This window comes from Neomonachus schauinslandi, chromosome 3 (genome assembly GCF_002201575.2).
Source record: "Neomonachus schauinslandi chromosome 3, ASM220157v2, whole genome shotgun sequence".
In the NCBI taxonomy this organism is placed as follows: Eukaryota; Metazoa; Chordata; class Mammalia; order Carnivora; family Phocidae; genus Neomonachus; species Neomonachus schauinslandi.
Window position 1 is genome coordinate 134,333,352 of NC_058405.1, and position 16,633 is coordinate 134,349,984.

The 16,633-nt window shown below is 43.4% G+C and overlaps 1 protein-coding gene across 2 annotated transcripts in view; it reads left to right on the top strand.

Annotated features, from left to right (window-relative positions):
- RAPGEF4 (Rap guanine nucleotide exchange factor 4) overlaps positions 1 to 16,633 on the top strand; it is a 292,248-nt gene that overhangs the window by 212,773 nt on the left and 62,842 nt on the right. For both annotated transcript variants that reach the window (XM_021703202.2, XM_021703203.2), the window contains 2 exons: positions 294 to 477; positions 15,744 to 15,828. In XM_021703202.2, coding sequence (XP_021558877.1) covers positions 294 to 477; positions 15,744 to 15,828 — 269 coding nt within the window. The remainder of the gene's footprint in view (positions 1 to 293; positions 478 to 15,743; positions 15,829 to 16,633) is intronic.

Below are 16,633 nucleotides of genomic sequence, written 5' to 3' on the forward strand. Positions count from 1 at the left end.
AATTTTTGCTGGTCAGAGTGCTCATCTCAGAAAAGCTGGCAGGCTGGCATAAGAAAGTTGTAGGGCAAGCTGGAGCCGGGCGGGTCCGAGAGAGCTGTGAGGTGCCTGGCCGCAGTGGGGAAGTCACGTCTTCCAACTGCACGGCCCTGGGCGAGGTGGAGTGAGGGCGGTGAGGAGTCTCACCACTTTGCTGTCACTTGGCTCTCTTGCCCGACCCCGTCCATTTGCTTCTGGTGAACGCGGCTGTGAGACCGAGGGACACCAGCTGACGCTCGTCTTCATGTTTCGCGTAGTGGACCAGGAGCACCATTTCCAAGACAAATATTTATTTTATCGATTTCTGGATGACGAGCACGAGGATGCCCCTTTGCCTACTGAGGAGGAGAAGAAGGAGTGCGATGAGGAGCTGCAGGACACCATGCTGCTGCTGTCGCAGATGGGCCCGGACGCCCACATGAGGATGATCCTCCGCAAGCCGTGAGTGAGAGCGCGGCGGCGCCCCCTGCGGGGCCCGGGGTCCACGGGGCTGCACAAGCACGCTCGCGGGGGCCACAGGCAACCAGGCTGATTTCAAAAGTCCCGGCCTTCACCAAGGGCCAAAGGAGAGGCTCTGTAGGGGTGACACAGCAGTGTTTGTCTCCCCCCTGTTTTATTTTTGAACCAGATAATTCCATTTCCCGTTTGCATGAGTGAAAACTGTACAGATTTTTAGCGGTGGGTTCAGGATGTCAACACTGAGTCCGCCTATTAAATGACCTTTGGGCAATGACAAACAGAAACTGCTCGGTTTCTGTGCCAGACTGCGACAGCCCCTTTCTTTCTAATGCAAGAGGGCGGAGGTCATCAGAACCATAGACGTCATCCCAATGCTTGCGTTCATTCATTCATTCAACACATCCTTTCCCGCGGTTCTGAACCTGCTGCTCTTCAGCTTTGAGACGCGTTCCTAGGAGAATACCACTGCTCCATTAGCGCTTCCAGGTCTCCTTTCTGCTTGTGCGATGCTCTCCCCCTTCCGTCTCAGGCGAAACCTCCTCACCTTCAGTAACAGCCCATCAGCTATGCTGGAGGGTTCTGAAGTGTTTAATTAGATGGATTCAGAAAGAATGTACTGAGCCCCTGTTTCACTCAGGGAGCTCTCCTGGTTGCTCTGGGCCATACAGAGTAGCATATACCTCGGCCCCAAGGGATGACTTGGCACTTAGTTCTGAGGCCACCACACACAGGCTTATGTTTTTCTTCTGGGAATAAAATGGCCCTCCACCCTGCAACCAGGGCCAGCAGCCGTGGATGTCAACTCTGAGTCATGGGCCTGGCCAACCTCCATTTATTAGCGGGTCCTGACAAGAGTATTAAGCTTTACATGTCTTGTGTGTCCACTGGGCACTTTCCAAAAGTGCTATGTCCCTCAGACCAACTTCCCCAACATCTGCCCCTCAGACCAACCTACGGGACTTCTCAGTGCTCCTGTTTCCTTCCTTCAACATATTTCATTTTTTTGTCATGTTATGTCCCCTTTGTCAAAACTTTCTTTTGGGTCTTAATGTCCACCACCATGTGTATCAAAGGCCTGCCCTGATTCCAGTTAGCACCATCATTTTTAGCTCTAGAATATTCATTCTAGTTCGGCCGCTTTAGCCTCAAAAACCTTTATTCAAACAAAAATTTTACAGAAAAATCCAACCTATCAAACAGAAAAGCCAGCACTTCACTGACCTAATTATGGGTAGCATCTGAGAACCTTACCCAGCCAATATATGCTCTATCTGCCCTGAAGGATCACAGGGGTGGGTGGCTGAGGGGCACGAGAGAATCATCAGGGCATGGAGAACTCAGATGAACCCCATTCTAAACCGTGCTTTCTTTCACGTCAGCCTGCTTTCCTCTCTCCCTTCTCCATACACCTTTGTCCCATTGTCTGGATCCATCCCATTTTTGCTGCCACTTTCATTCAAGCCAACACCATACAGTGGTTCTGGATCAGAAGTGGGACAGCCTCCTAAGGGGCATTTGGAAATGTGGGAGGATGTTTTGGCTGCATCAGTGCATGAGGGGCCACACTTCTGCCATTCACTGGGCAGTGGCTTGGACCAAGGGATACTAAACACACCCAACAATACCTAGGACCCTACACAATAATGAGCTGTTCTGAAACTAATGCTCCTGTTGAGAAACATTGCTGTAAGCTGTGAGTTTCTGAAAGGCAAGGACACGTCTCATTTTACTTCATTCATTCATTCATTTAACCAATATTTGATAAACACCTATTTTGTTCTAGATACTATGTTTAGTTGCTAAGGTTAAAGCATCGAACAAGAAGGTTGCTCCTCCTTCCTGGAGCTTTCCATCTAGTCCAAGAGACAGACCTTAAACAGTTATGCAAGGAATCATTTTATCATGGCTGTAGTACATGCTAGTACAAAGGAAAATGTAGTGTATATTAACGGAGTATAATATGGAAAGGGGGATTTAATCTGGCGTAGAAGTTAGAGAAAGCCATATTCCTAGCTCCATGCATTCCATCCAATAGACCATCAGTAAACCTTTGCTGAGTGAATTAATGGTCAAATGAATATATAGTCCCAGCTAATGTGCCCTCAGCTCTTAGTTGCTTCAAGAGAAGCAGAAATGCCATTTGATTTACAAAAATTTTTGAGCATGGGCCAAAGAGGTTCTTTAAAAAAAGTAATAAAATGGTTCCTGCCTTTGGAAATTTTATAATCCAGTAGGGGAGGCACTCCCAAATTAGATTCTGATGCAACAAACATTTATTGAGTGCCTGCTGTGTGCCAGAAACATTCATGCTAATTGCTTGATTCACCCTCACAAGAGCCTGAGAGCTGGTTTCATGAGTGACCCTTAGAAATAGGAGCCTATGCTTATGCTTTTCTTCTTCCATACAGCACTGAATTGCATGATCCTTGGCAGCCCAAAGATTCTTCAGAGAAAACTACATTCCAGAGGTTGGGTTTTTCCAGTCAATCACTGGAAAGTACAGGTTTCACCAGTATTCCAAGCCACATCATTTGGGTGTCCTTGGGACTTCCCCGTCTTTCCAGGTTTTATGAAATTTACAAAATTGGAATCGAGCTGGTAGTTCTTCTGACTCAGTATTCTTTTTCTTTCTGTTGGAATGACAGCCCCGAAGAAATAGGAAAGTGACAAAGAAAGAATCTAATTTGGGGGGACAGACTTTCAAATTCTACACATACACATACACACTTTTTGGGGGGTGGGGGGAGTCCGATAATAACTGTTGGAGCTTCGACTTTATTTTATTTAAGTGGAAAGAAAATACACTTAGTTGATCAAGAATTGCCAGTATCACGGGCGCCTGGGTGGCTCAGTCGGTTAAGTGACTGCCTTCAGCTCAGGTCATGATCCTGGAGTCCCTGGATCGAGTCCCGCATCGGGCTCCCTGCTCGGCAGGGAGTCTGCTTCTCCCTCTGACCCTCCCCCCTCTCATGTGCTCTCTCTCTCATTCTCTCTCTCGCAAATAAATAAAATCTTTAAAAAAAAAAAAAAAAAAAAAAAGAATTGCCAGTATCACTGCTATCCCTAAAGAGACCAGCTGAGCACTTTGCTCCTGGAAACTTGAGGGCATGTTTAAAGGTCCTGGAAATGTTGACTTTTTACTGCCCAGACAGCCAAGTCATTAGGAAATGTGGAGGCATGATGTATTGGCTCCATATCGACCGGGGCAGGACCCCCCAATTTTTTTAATTCAGCACAGCTGCATTTTATAATAGTCACCACTGCCAGAGAGGCTGCAGAACTCTGATAATTACTGGGAAAGAAATAACACAATATTCTTTGATGAGAAGATTACTTTGAGAATTTGATTGTATAATGAAGATGTTGCTTTGAAAGGTACTTCCCATTGTTCTGAATCTGAGACTCGCTACCAAAAAAAAAAAAAAAAGTGTCACTTGTTTTGACAGGCTACTTAGAAAAATTCTCTGTTTATTACATTAACTGCAGCATTTTAGCTGTCAAACTATGAAAGAATGTTCTGTAGTTTAAAAAACAGAATAGAGCTTCAGGGGAAATTTTTTGGCATACTCTTGTTGCTATTGGTATTGAAAAAAAAAAACATACATTCTGAATGTGAAATTAGCTTTTTATGTGGTGGCAGGCAGAGTGACTCACAATGCCCATCCTGGTTTCACAGGTTCAGACCTGAATGGCACTGGGGGGCAAGTACCATAGAACAATGACAGTTTGACGGTGCTGCTGTCGCAGCTCGCAGGCAGGGCCATCAAACCTCAAATGAGCTCTTGGAGCTAATTGTTTTGATTCTGCTTTGTTTATAAGTCTAAAAACAAGAGGTTACCCTACAGCAAGTAGATACAGTGGAGCCCCTTGCCAATAGAAATGTTCCTTCTGCTTACCTTTGAGCAGAGACTTCGGATAGGGGGCCAAGGGGAAAAAGATGTAGAGTGACCAGGTAAGCAGGATCTTATAAGCTCGGGGGCCCGCTGGATAAAGAGGCTTCAAGAACACAAAGGGCTCTGATCGTCCGTACATGCCTCTCAACCTCTTCTTCCAAGTAAAGTGAGAGATGATGTCCCAGTGTTTAGCATGGTCTGTCCGAAACCAGCCTAAAGATGGGAGGGAAATGAAGTGGATGCCATTTGCCAACTCTAGTTCTAGGTAGGTCTGCAATTCTGAAATTCCCCAAAAGCCTGGAAGCTTAACTAGTTGAGAAAGGGATAAGTTAGTTGGCCTAAGCAGAAGGGGGGGGGGGGGGGCGGATATATAGATACATAAAACAAAGAAATAGTATATAAATATGTAAAATATGTGTAACAAAGATATGATATATGAATACATATATATACGTGTATATATATATATATATATATATACACACAATATTCTATACACACACACATATATATACACACACAATACACACACAGAATTCTTGGCAGATTCTGGAATTTTCCAAATGAGCGAGTAACTCAGAAAGTTGAGTTCATTTATTTCATGTGATAAATTAATATTTTCTAACATATGCTATAGGGCATAAGTTTAAAAGGAAACAATTTGGATGATTAAGTGATAGGAGGAAACACGCAGTGAGAGTGGGTTGTTAATTGGGTCAGTTGGCTGCATTAAGGCAGCCCCCACCTGCTGTTCCACACACTTGCTCTAGAGGGCATTTGAGAGGCTGTCTATTTTCTCCATATTAGTAGAGCCTGTTTTAATAGGGTCTTTATCTGTCCAAACTGTTTTTGAGGGTGTGAAATTTGAAATCCTGATAATTACAGGGAAATTTGCTTCCTCAGGGGAGCCCAGATTAGCAAGCCTAAAATCAGTGATGCCTAGGGTTTTGATTTCTGTTGGGATATGCCAAGAAATGTTCAAAGTTATGAAATTCATCCTCAAATGCAAATCAGATGAAAAGAGAAACATGACTTAAAGATCCTAATCTTTATGAAATAAGAAATCCATTGGGAATCTGTTCTTTCACTGCATGACAAACTTTGCCTTTGTTTTTTTCTGGAAAGATTGCTGTGCCCTAAGTGAAAGCTTGTAGAATTTACCAGAAGAAATGATTGCATTAAGTGGGCCATTTCTTGGGTTTGGATTTGTTGCCTCTCCCCTATGAAGGCAATTTACTACTTACCCCTCATGTTTACGTGCCCAAGCAGCCAACCACTGGATTACTGCCACTGAGATTCAGATTTGGGAGAGGGGAAGATGGATGTACTGCCCATTTACAGTGTAGGGTTCATTATAAGATTACCTCAAGATTTTAATGACTTTTTATTGTTAAAGTCAATGTGTTCATTGTAGAAAATTTGGAAACTACTGAAAAGAGTTAAAGAAAAATAAATAACACCTGCAATCACATCTCCCAGAGATAATTATCAGCATTTTGGTGCATGTTCCTCTGGTTATTTTTCAATTCCCAACTTTTTGCCCTTAATAGTGTATTGTGGTATTCTCCCTTAACCTTAAATATTCTTCAAGGATAGGATTTTTAATAGGTGCATAGTAGTCAACCCTCTGAATGTCCCTAATACATTTAGTCAGTCCTTGTTGGATGTTAGGTTCATTCTCAAGCCCTTTCTTAACAGCAGCAAAAAAATAATATTTTAGTGCTCTTTTTCCCGGAACAAAGAAAGAACTCCTAGCTTGACAGGAGTGCAGGGGTGGGACTGGAGCCAGAAAGATGTCAGGAAAGTTCCAGCAGGGAATAATAAGCTATTTCACACTAAATGAATGCCCAGACCAAGCGTGCTAGTAAATGTGACTGGAGAGTTAGGCCCAGGTCAGATTGAGGGGGTTCTGCTATGCACTCTCTGTGCACTGAATATTATTTTATAGCCATTTGGGGCACCATTGAAGAACCTTATGGGAGGTGTGGATGGTCAACTTTGCAGTAGGTAGGTTTCTCTGCTATCTATGGAGAATGCTGAGGCTAAGGACACAATGCCAGATATTGAGTTCTTTGAGGTTAAAAATTAATTCTATTTTGAGATTTTTTAAAAAATTTTTATTGTGATGTTAATCACCATACATTACATCATTAGTTTTTGATGTAGTGTTCCACGATTCATTGTTTGTGTATAACACCCAGTGCTCCATGCAGAACGTGCCCTCTTTAATACCCGTCACCAGGCTAACCCATCCTCCCACCCCCTCCCCTCTAGAACCCCCAGTTTGTTTTTCAGAGTCCATCGTCTCTCATGGTTTGTCTCCCCCTCCGATTCCCCCCCCTTCATTCTTCCCCTCCTGCTGTCTTCTTCTTTTTTTTTTTTTTAACATACATTGTATTATTTGTTTCAGAGGTAGAGATCTGAGATTCAACAGTCTTGCACAATTCACAGCACTCACCATAGCACATACCCTCCCCAATGTCTATCACCCAGCCACCCGATCCCTCCCACCCCCCACCACTCCAGCAACCCTCAGTTTGTTTCCTGAGATTAAGAATTCCTCATATCAGTGAGGTCATATGATACATGTCTTGCTCTGAGAATTTAATGACAGCATTTGAGATATATGCATTTGACCCAAGAGACTGCTAAATAAAGTGAAGGTAAGACTGAGCTCCAGAGCCCTGGATTCTAGTCTTACCAAATCACTAAAAAGTACCCAACATCTCCAGATTACAAATCTCTTAAATTATAAAGCGAGTTTAATAATACCTGCTTACCCTCTCCCAACTTCACAAACAGATTGTAAACAGAAAAGGAAATGCAATTGTATTTAATCACAGCCAACATTTATTGAGCACACATATGCTAGGGACTATGCTCAACAATGATCTAATTCAATTTTTCCAATAGAACTGTGAGGTAGTTATTAATATCATCCCCGTTTTATGGATTAGGAAACAGGCATAGGTTAAATCACCTGCCTGTGTTGGACTCAGGATTTGGTACAGGTCTGTCTGGCTCCAGAATCTGTTTTCTTTACTGTGGTCTACCACCTTTCTTGGGCCAAAAAGGATTCAAAATGGCCTCCTGGGTTTATTCTTAGAGTATCAATGAGGAAAGATGTCATGGGTACTTGATTTAAAAATAATTATTACAGACTAATCTCATCTTACTCAATTATTACCTTATAGACCTGAATGGAATACAGGTGTTATCATCTACTTAGAAAAATATTCACATCAACTCACTAGCCAGGATACAAACAAAACTTAATCATTAATAGATGAATCACACTATATAGTTTATATAGTGACCTTCTATACCTCCCATCCTTAAACCTCAGAACAACTCTATGAAACGAGCAGGACTTATGTTATTATCCACCATTTACATGTGAAGAACTTGAGCTTAGTAGATGTCAAGTTCCTTCCTCAACATCACACAGAAGTGTATGTGGCTGAACTAGGTACCGAGTCCACATGTCTGCTTACTCCAAATCCAGTTTCATTCCTTTTTTTTTCCACAAAGAATATTCTTTCCTCTATTAGGTTGCTTCAGCTTTGTCCTCTCTAGTGTGTTTACTGAATGAGGAGTGAAATCCAAAGAAATATGGATAATCCCTCTGTCTCTGATTAATTAAGAATTAATTTTTGCAAGGAAAAAGCAATAATCCATCTACACAGCACCTCCTCAAAAAAGTTTACATTTTCTATCATTATATATATATATATATACAATCATACACAAAGGCAAGCAAGTAGCTATCCTATCTGATGCCATCCAGAGTTGTTTTTCTCAACGTGCTGCTTAGGTGTTTTAAAGGAAAATATTTCTACTTGCACCTTTTCAAAGGTTTAACTTTAAACTTCTAGCATGTCCCTGTAGTAACCACTTTTGCTGGAAGAATGTTGGGCATATTCAGTTTCTTAACATGAAAAACCTTAAATTACATTGTCCTAAAAACACTTAGCACTCAGGGGCTTTAATTATGGAAACTTACCCCATATCCTGATGGGGATGAATTCATTTCTCAGAAATATTCATAAAGCATCTGCCCTTGACTGCAGTGGTAGACTGTATTCATTTCTAACCTCACAAAGAAGGAAAGAATCCCCATGTACCCAGGCATTGCTATCAGAACTAAAAAATGCCTACTTTCATCTGAAGTAAACTTAAAATGTTCTTTTCTGGGTTAAAGATAAAGTGAAGGGGCGGTGGTGTGGCAGGAAAGTGAGCAGACGGAGCAGGGCAGGACACTTCAAATGTCCAGTCACCAGGTTCCTGGAATGGCTCTAACACTGAATATCTATCTCTTAAGCAAGGGTACTGGGAGGTGAAGAAAAGAAGCACGTTCCGTTGGATTTTTTGGACAAGAGGGTGGGTAGTGACACCAAACTTCCTTTAAGGGAAGTGGAAGAGGTGAAATCTCAAGATCTTAAGAGTGTTGGAACATGATCCAAGTTTGAGAAATGACTTATGAGCTGGACAGTCAGGTGGAATGAAGTGGAGTGTTGCAAGAAAAATAAAGTGTTCCCACCCCACCCCTCACAAAAAAAAATAATAAAGCATTTCCTTTATTTTGAAGCATGACCATGGCTTACTAGATATTTATAACATTGACTTTTCTGGGTATTTTCCCCATGTAGCAGGGACGAGGTCTACTAGACAACAGGTCTAGAAGAACTGGGTTATTTACTTTCTCTCCGGCATATTTTACCACTGGCCACACCAAAATGCAGCTTGGTGTCTGGACAAATCCCTCATTTTATCCATGTTCCAATAACTGAGGAGCTCTGTCTCCGACCTTGATAAATTCCTTGATAAAACTGTATTTACCAGCAGCTTCCAATATCACCTGAGCCCTCCCATCCTTTAATGTATAAACTGCTTCTCCATCCATCCCCATTTATTATCTTGTCTGTAACTAGACATTGCTGCCAGAATGCATCCCCTGCAGAAACTAGGCCTTTCCACAGCAGGATCCGACAAATCCACATCAATGTGGCACCACGCAGATTTGTAAAGAAGCAGGGATGCCTAATATCTCTCCCTGTGACATCTGGAGAAGGACAAGTAAAGACCAGGTACATTCACCGGCTGCCAGTCAGAGCAGCTAGAGAGTCAATTCACTTCCCCAGCCTCATAGGTTACTCTGTGAAGGTGCATGGGAGTTCCCTCCTCCTGCTTGGGGCACAGTGTTCCCTTGACTCTTGAAAGCCAAATTGCCTTCAGTCCTTGGGACCCTTTCATTACTGTTTGAACAGGCTGGGGTCTGATTTGCAGGATCTCTTCTCCATTTTTTCCCTGTCACCCCCGTAAAGACCAAAGCATGAGAGGTGCTTAATGCCACTGTTTGCCATGAGAAACCCACTTTTAAAATGTGACTTTGTTCAGTGATTGTGGTGGGGAAGGCTCACTTGTAGTTGTTATCAGGTGCCCTTTGGGGCGGAGGGGGGGGGTTGCTGCAGATCAAGATCAAGAGTAGAGAGGTGAGTCTTTCCTGAGACACTAGATGGCACAGCAGCTCTGAGCTGGCGGCCTTGGGAGAGGCGGGTTGGCTCTCCCTCCTCGCTGCCACAAACTCGAAGATCCACCTGGGGCGGGAGAGGGGCTCATATTGTGATTCACTCTGGTGGGTAGACGTTGGCCACTTGTGCTGCCGCTGACCTCCTCCCTGGGACTTCCCTCCACTTCCAGTCCTGACGATAGGCTGAGGCTCCGGGAACATCAGTGAGTTTGCTTGCAGCAAACCTCCCACAAATGCTTTTGTGGCTTTCCTAACTGGGAATATACTCATTTTTTAGAGTAAGTCCGCTCACACCTTGCAGTCCTGACTTCTGTCACCTCATTAAAACATTTGCTATAAACAGGACCGAAAAGTTCACAGCTACCTGGGTGGATGGCCAAAGGACAGTGGCTTGCCCTGTGATTACATTGAGCACGTTAGACCACGGGGTTGTGTCTTTCTTTTCTTTCTTTTTTCCCTTTCATTTTGAATGTTATTTAGGACTCGGAGGCTAAACTGTTTTGAGGCTTTGTTCCATTCTGTTTCAGATAGCTGCCGTGGGCTTCTCCACAGCCCCCAGCAAGCTGGTGGAAGTGTTTGCTTCTCCGTAGTGGTTACTGATGAATGGAGGCGCAGTGGGTAGAGGGAGCCGCCATGTGGGTTTCTGCGCAGGTGCGGTCCGCCTCCCCAGCAGAGCCGCCCCCGGAAGGCAGTAGGGGCCGTGGTTCCGGGCGGGCTTTGCTTTGTGAGAGGCACACGGGGAAGCAGGCCAGCCGAAGCCACCTCCTTTCCTCCCACTCGTTGCCAGACTAAGAAGGATTTCCCAGGAATGGAGCCTTTCTATATATTTCGCTCCTGGGAGAACTGCTGCTCCTTTTCATCCTCTGTGCCCGGCAGGAGGGCCCAGGGCTTCTCTGTCGGGCTCCTCCCCGGGCACTTGTCTTGCAGAGCAGGTCTCAAGTTTGAGCCTGGCTGGAAACTCTGCACTGCCTCGTGCCCCATGTGGGGCGTGGGAAAGAGAGCCGATGGCCCGCAGACCTGAGAGGAGCCTCTGTGGGGGAACCACTCTGACCCTCTCCTGCCCTTGTCTTGTCTGTTGTCTTCCTCCCGTGGTAGTTTTCTGTGAGGGTGGAGCTGTGGTGGCTTCCAGTCATTTCTCAGACATTTTATTCCTCTCTGCTTTCTGTCACCCAAGAATTCCTAAAACTCTCTGGTCTGGCCATGGTACTCTTTTGTGGTTTGGGGTGATGGTGATGCATGTTTGTTTTCAGTGCTCTTTTGGATTTTAAAATACCTTTCCCATCAGACCATTAGTATGGCAGATAAAAATATGGCCAAAAAAGGGCTGAGCCCCACAAGTGCTGCTTGGTCTTCGATGGTCGCTTCTCTCCAGGCTACCACTGATCTTGATTTACTTAGACTGAATGACTTCTGCTGGTCTAACATGGTAATTTCCTCCTCACAACTGGATGAATAAAATCTATAATCCTGTAGAAAATACGTCTTTTCTATCATCTTAGGGGATTTGGAGTAAGAGGTGAGGTTCAATATTCTCATCCTGTCTCCTTCCACCATTATTAATTAACTACCTGCCATGACACAAACATGTGCCATATCAAAAGTGAATTGTGGGCGCCTGGGTGGCTCAGATGGTTAAGCGTCTGCCTTCGGCTCAGGTCATGATCTCAGGGTCCTGGGATCGAGTCCCGCATCGGGTTCCCTGCTCAGTGCAGAGCCTGCTTCTCCCTCTCCCTCTGCCACTCCCTCTGCTTGTGCTCTTCTGTCTATCTCTCTGTCAAATAAATAAATAAAATCTTTAAAAATAAAAAAATAAAAAAAAAAAAAAAAGTGAATTGTGTCATGGGCACCTCATCTGACTTGACCTACATTAGGAAGGACAGCAGAGCACAAGCCCCTATTTCCCTCAGGCCACAGAACAAGAACTAATCCACGATACTGCTGCCTTCTTCCTTGGGCAGACCCTGAATTCAGCATGAATTGTAAGAACATGTGTGTTCATTCATCTGATGAGCTGGTAATAATGCCATCCTGCGCTTGTGCTATATTTCCAGTGTATCAATACTTTGTGTATATTAACTCATTCGATCTTTATGACAACCCTGTATTATTCCCATTTTACAGATGCAGAAACAAGGCATTATGCCAATCACATCGCTAGGAAGTTCCTGAATTAGATCTCCAATCCAGTGCCCTTTGCACGACCAGATGCTGCTTCTCTTGAGAAGAGCAGACTAGAGTTATGGATATTTTAAGCATTCTTGACAGTTTGTTGTAATTACCACAGCAGTAGGACCATGTGTCATGGAAGAATAAGGGTGGGAGGACCAATTTTAGCTAGGAGAGATGACATCTGAGTTGGGCTTGCAGCAGAACAAAATATAGCAAAGAGAGAAGCATGTGGAAGGTCATGGAGGCACAAAAAAGCCTCACATGTGAGAGGAATGCAGAGGTGTCTGGTATGGTTGGAGCAGAGAGCAGAGCCGTGGGGTAAGGAGTGAAGAGAGGGGAGACAGAGGAGTCCGGAAAAGTAGATTGAGATCTGTCTTCACAGAGCCTTGTAGGATGATGAGGGAGGCTTTCTGGACCGACTGAGCTCGTGGTACCTGTGGCTTATCTGGGAGGAGATGGTCAGGAAACTCTTGGAGCTCAGGAACAGCATCTGTTTGAAGATAAAGATTTAGGTCTCAGCATTACATAGATGAAAATTGGGGGGTTTTCCCCAGGGAGAGAAGGGAGAACACACTGAGCACAGAGCTGACAGCAGAATCTTGGAGCGTAGCACAACTCAGGAAGTGAACGAAAGAACAATAGACCAGAGAAGGCACGAGAAGAAACACTTAGAAAAGCAGGAGGGGCGGGGGGGTGGATATGGAAGAAGGGAGCTCCAGGCAGTGCTCAGCGGCTGGTGTAGAGCAGCAGGGAGTTGAAGAGATTGCAAAAATTCTTTAAATGCTTTACCATCTTCACCTCTCCTCTCCCACACTCCGGTGCAGATCCTAAGATGACCCAGAATGGCTCAAAGGCAGCCTTGAACCACTGTGTCCAATGCCGCATCGAGGATCTGACAGCGTTCTTCATCATAGGTTTTAACTCTTGGATGAAATAGAACTATTTTCATTTTATTTTTTATTGAAGTATAGTTGGCATACATAATCAGTTCTATATGGGATTTATAGATTCTAAAGGCAGTGCTTTTATTTTAATCTCTAAGAGTTGATCAGTATGGAGTTCACATCAATAATATTGTAAACACTCCTCCTAAACTCAGAGATCTCCCAAAACGTTGAATCTGTCAGGATTTCAGAGCTAAATTCCAACCTTTTCTTTTCCCAGCTGAGTTTTCTTCCTCCCCATGGTGGTGAGAATGAGACTTGGCAACTGTTTTCCCTTTTAGCCAGGCTTCTAGGAGGGTCCGTGCTATTTGCAGCTGATGTCAAGTAGCAGGAACCGCAGGGCTGCTCCTCCTGCTGAAGAGCCATAATCCTATTATGCCGACCTGAGACTTTCACGTTAGCTGCCTCTATCCTGGTAGATGGACTGAGGTGACTCAATTGACTTTTAAATCCCCAAGGGTCCCAGTTTCAAAATCCCCAGGTCTAAGTCAAGTAGTAGATTAGGCCCCTTACTAAGAAGGCCTGGCTCCCCGAGAGTCCCCATGGCTATAGCTTTCTCTTCGGTGTCTTTGGGTCCCATACTTCCTGAGTTCCATCCATAAGCACTGGATTGGTGCACAGTTGTGTCCTTCAGTAGTGATCCTTCACAGGAGGTGAAGCTGCCTGGCATCCCCCTGGGTCATGGATTTAATACCTGTTCCTTTGAATAGTCAGGATTAGGAAACATATCCTCTGTTGTTGCTGTAAAAGAAAAATCACATTCTTTTGTTCATGTCAAAGCTGCCCTTGAGAAGGTAATGTGCAAGGTATGCAAAGAGCTTTCTTCCTCCAGTTAGCCACACTTGATCTGTCAAGTCCCTCATATTATATATATAATATGGCTGCAAAATTATTTAATCCAGTCAATTATTTTAGAATGTTTACAACTCAGGTTTGATTGCTCTGACTACTTATCCAATAACTCACAAAGTTTCAGATGTAATTTGCTGGCCCAAATTTCATACTTTATCTGTAAGTTTGTTTAACTTCTTAAACAAGGGTTTGAGCTTTGAATATCACTTTTCTGGGGTTTTTTTTTTTTTTTTCCACTTAAATAATATGCAGGTACCTTCACATTCACTACTTCTTTAGCTCTCACACCTGTCTCAGGAAGGTATTGTCCCCAATTTACAGATGAGAGTGACACTAATGTCAGATGGCTGGTGAGTGGTTGCACTGAGGTTAAAAGTTGATCTTTGGACTCAAAGTCTAGTGCTCTGTCCAGCACACCAACACCCCCAAATTTATTTGAACACGGAACACTTTTTAAAATGTAACGTAATGGGGGCGCCTCAGTGGGTCAGTCGTTAAGCATCTGCCTTCGGCTCAGGTCATGATCCCAGGGTCCTGGGATCGAGCCCCACATTGGGCTCCCTGCTCGGTGGGAAGCCTGCTTCTCCCTCTCTCTCTGCTGCTCCCCCTGCTTGTGTTCCTGCTCTCGCTATCTCTCTCTATCAAATAAATAAATAAAATCTTTAAAAAAAAAATAAATAAATAAAATGTAACATAATTAAGGATGAAACACCATCATTAGCTCATTAAGGTTTAAATATTTAACATAGAGTAACATTAAGGAATATCATAAATTATTGAAATTTTGGGACAAAATACATCAAATGGACTGATGGTTATATAATAGGTAACATATATGACTGCCCCAGTTAGCTGAGAGTAAATGCTGCCTGTCCATCCACATAGCACTTTGAGAATTAATAGCCCATTTGTTTGTTTTTAAGTTTCAAAAACATATTTGCCGGGGCTTCGAATTATATTGCAGAGAGCAGTAAAAAACCCAAATTATTGACCAATCATATCAATTATCATTGGTGTATAATTAAACACTATTAGTGATTGCAGAATAATCACAGGCAAGAAGATGATTAGGAATCCACTCAGTCCTCCCATGCCACAATGTCCATAACACCCTCATATCCTATCCTTAGAGGCAGGTTATTAGAAATTAGTTTTGTAATAATTTATAGAAAAAAACTTTCGATACAACACGGATGGACATCTTATGGAAGACTGGTCATCCACGGAACAGATCTTGGAAAATGAGAGTGTATACCTTCCTTCTCTCCCTCTCTTACTAATCCCAGGGCTCTGCTCATCTCATGCCCTCATTTCCTCAGGGACAGGTGAGAAAATGTTGAGTCTATATTAACCTTCTATTTGAGCCTTACGCTAGAAGCAGATTACATAACCCAAAACAGTAGTGACAGGAGCTTTATTCTGTTAGGCTAAGACATCACACAGGATCCCAGGGAATTTGGATCAATCATCTCGTTGATGAAATCAATTGTTCCTAGTTTGTTAAAAGACAAGTTTTGTAGTTATTGATTCAGATGACAATGAAAAGCAATTTTTAGAGCAATCATCATGAAGTGAGAGATAAGTTTACCAACTATAATGTGAGTGGAATTATTCTTCCACTTGGATTGGAAGGGAAGATGAGTACGGTATGCACATCCTTCCATCAAGGAACACATTCATTTCAAAAATTCTTTTAGGGATTATAATGGCATGATCTTTCCCTTTGTCAGTATCTTTTTGCAAAGATTTCTCCTAAGAAATCCCCTAAACACATTACTGATCACTGAATCCATTTCTATATTTCAAGCTTTTGCAATGACTTTTTTCTCACTGTTTTCTTTTTACTTTTTTTCTTTGTAGACCTGGCCAGAGGACCGTGGATGACCTAGAGATTATCTATGAAGAGCTCATTCACATTAAGGCCTTATCTCATCTTTCTACCACAGTAGGTTGTCTCCTAGTTGAGCGTGGTCAGGGAGGTGGGAGTGGTAAATGCCCTGTTAGCAGTGGAGAAGAGTATTATGGTATGGGGGTGGTGGTGAAGGAATGCCTGAATTCTACCTCATAAATCACCCCTACTCTCCCTCATCAGATGCTAAGGAGGTTATACCCAAGAACAATCCCAAAATGGGATCAATTATTTTCACGTTGTTAGTAGTTGTCCATGTGCCCTAAACCCTAAAGCAGTATAAGTGAGTGGGACTGAAGAATGTACTTCATCCTTCCAAGCCTGAATCTTGGTTAGACAAGAGAACTAGGCCTTAAGAGGAGCTCTGAGACCCTTCCGTGAAATAAGAGAGCCAGGAGGAGGAAAGAGAGACATCAAGATGGCCTGTCTTGGCCCACAGGGTCAGCTTTGCCCGGGGTTTGCTGCCCTACTGAGAGGAAGCAGAGGGTTCGAGAGAACGTTGCTTCAAATATGTTAGAGCCCCGTAGCAGTACCCATTAATGAAAAATGGCCTCATTGCTATATCAGACTCTGAACGTTTACATGATTAGGTTATTTAGGAAGGCAGTGGACAGAAATTTGGCCTCTGAATAGGGACAGAAACACTTCTTCCCATAGAAGGAATACAGGAATGTGATTTCCAGGTAACGCAAGTCTCCTATATGCTAATAATTCAATAACAATGGTAAATAGAAGTTGTTTCAATATTCACAGATCCTATCTAAGGCCCCTGGGCAATATCTCCATGCCTAATTTGCCTTTCATTCCCAGCTCACTAGGTGGCGTTGTGCCATCACTTGGT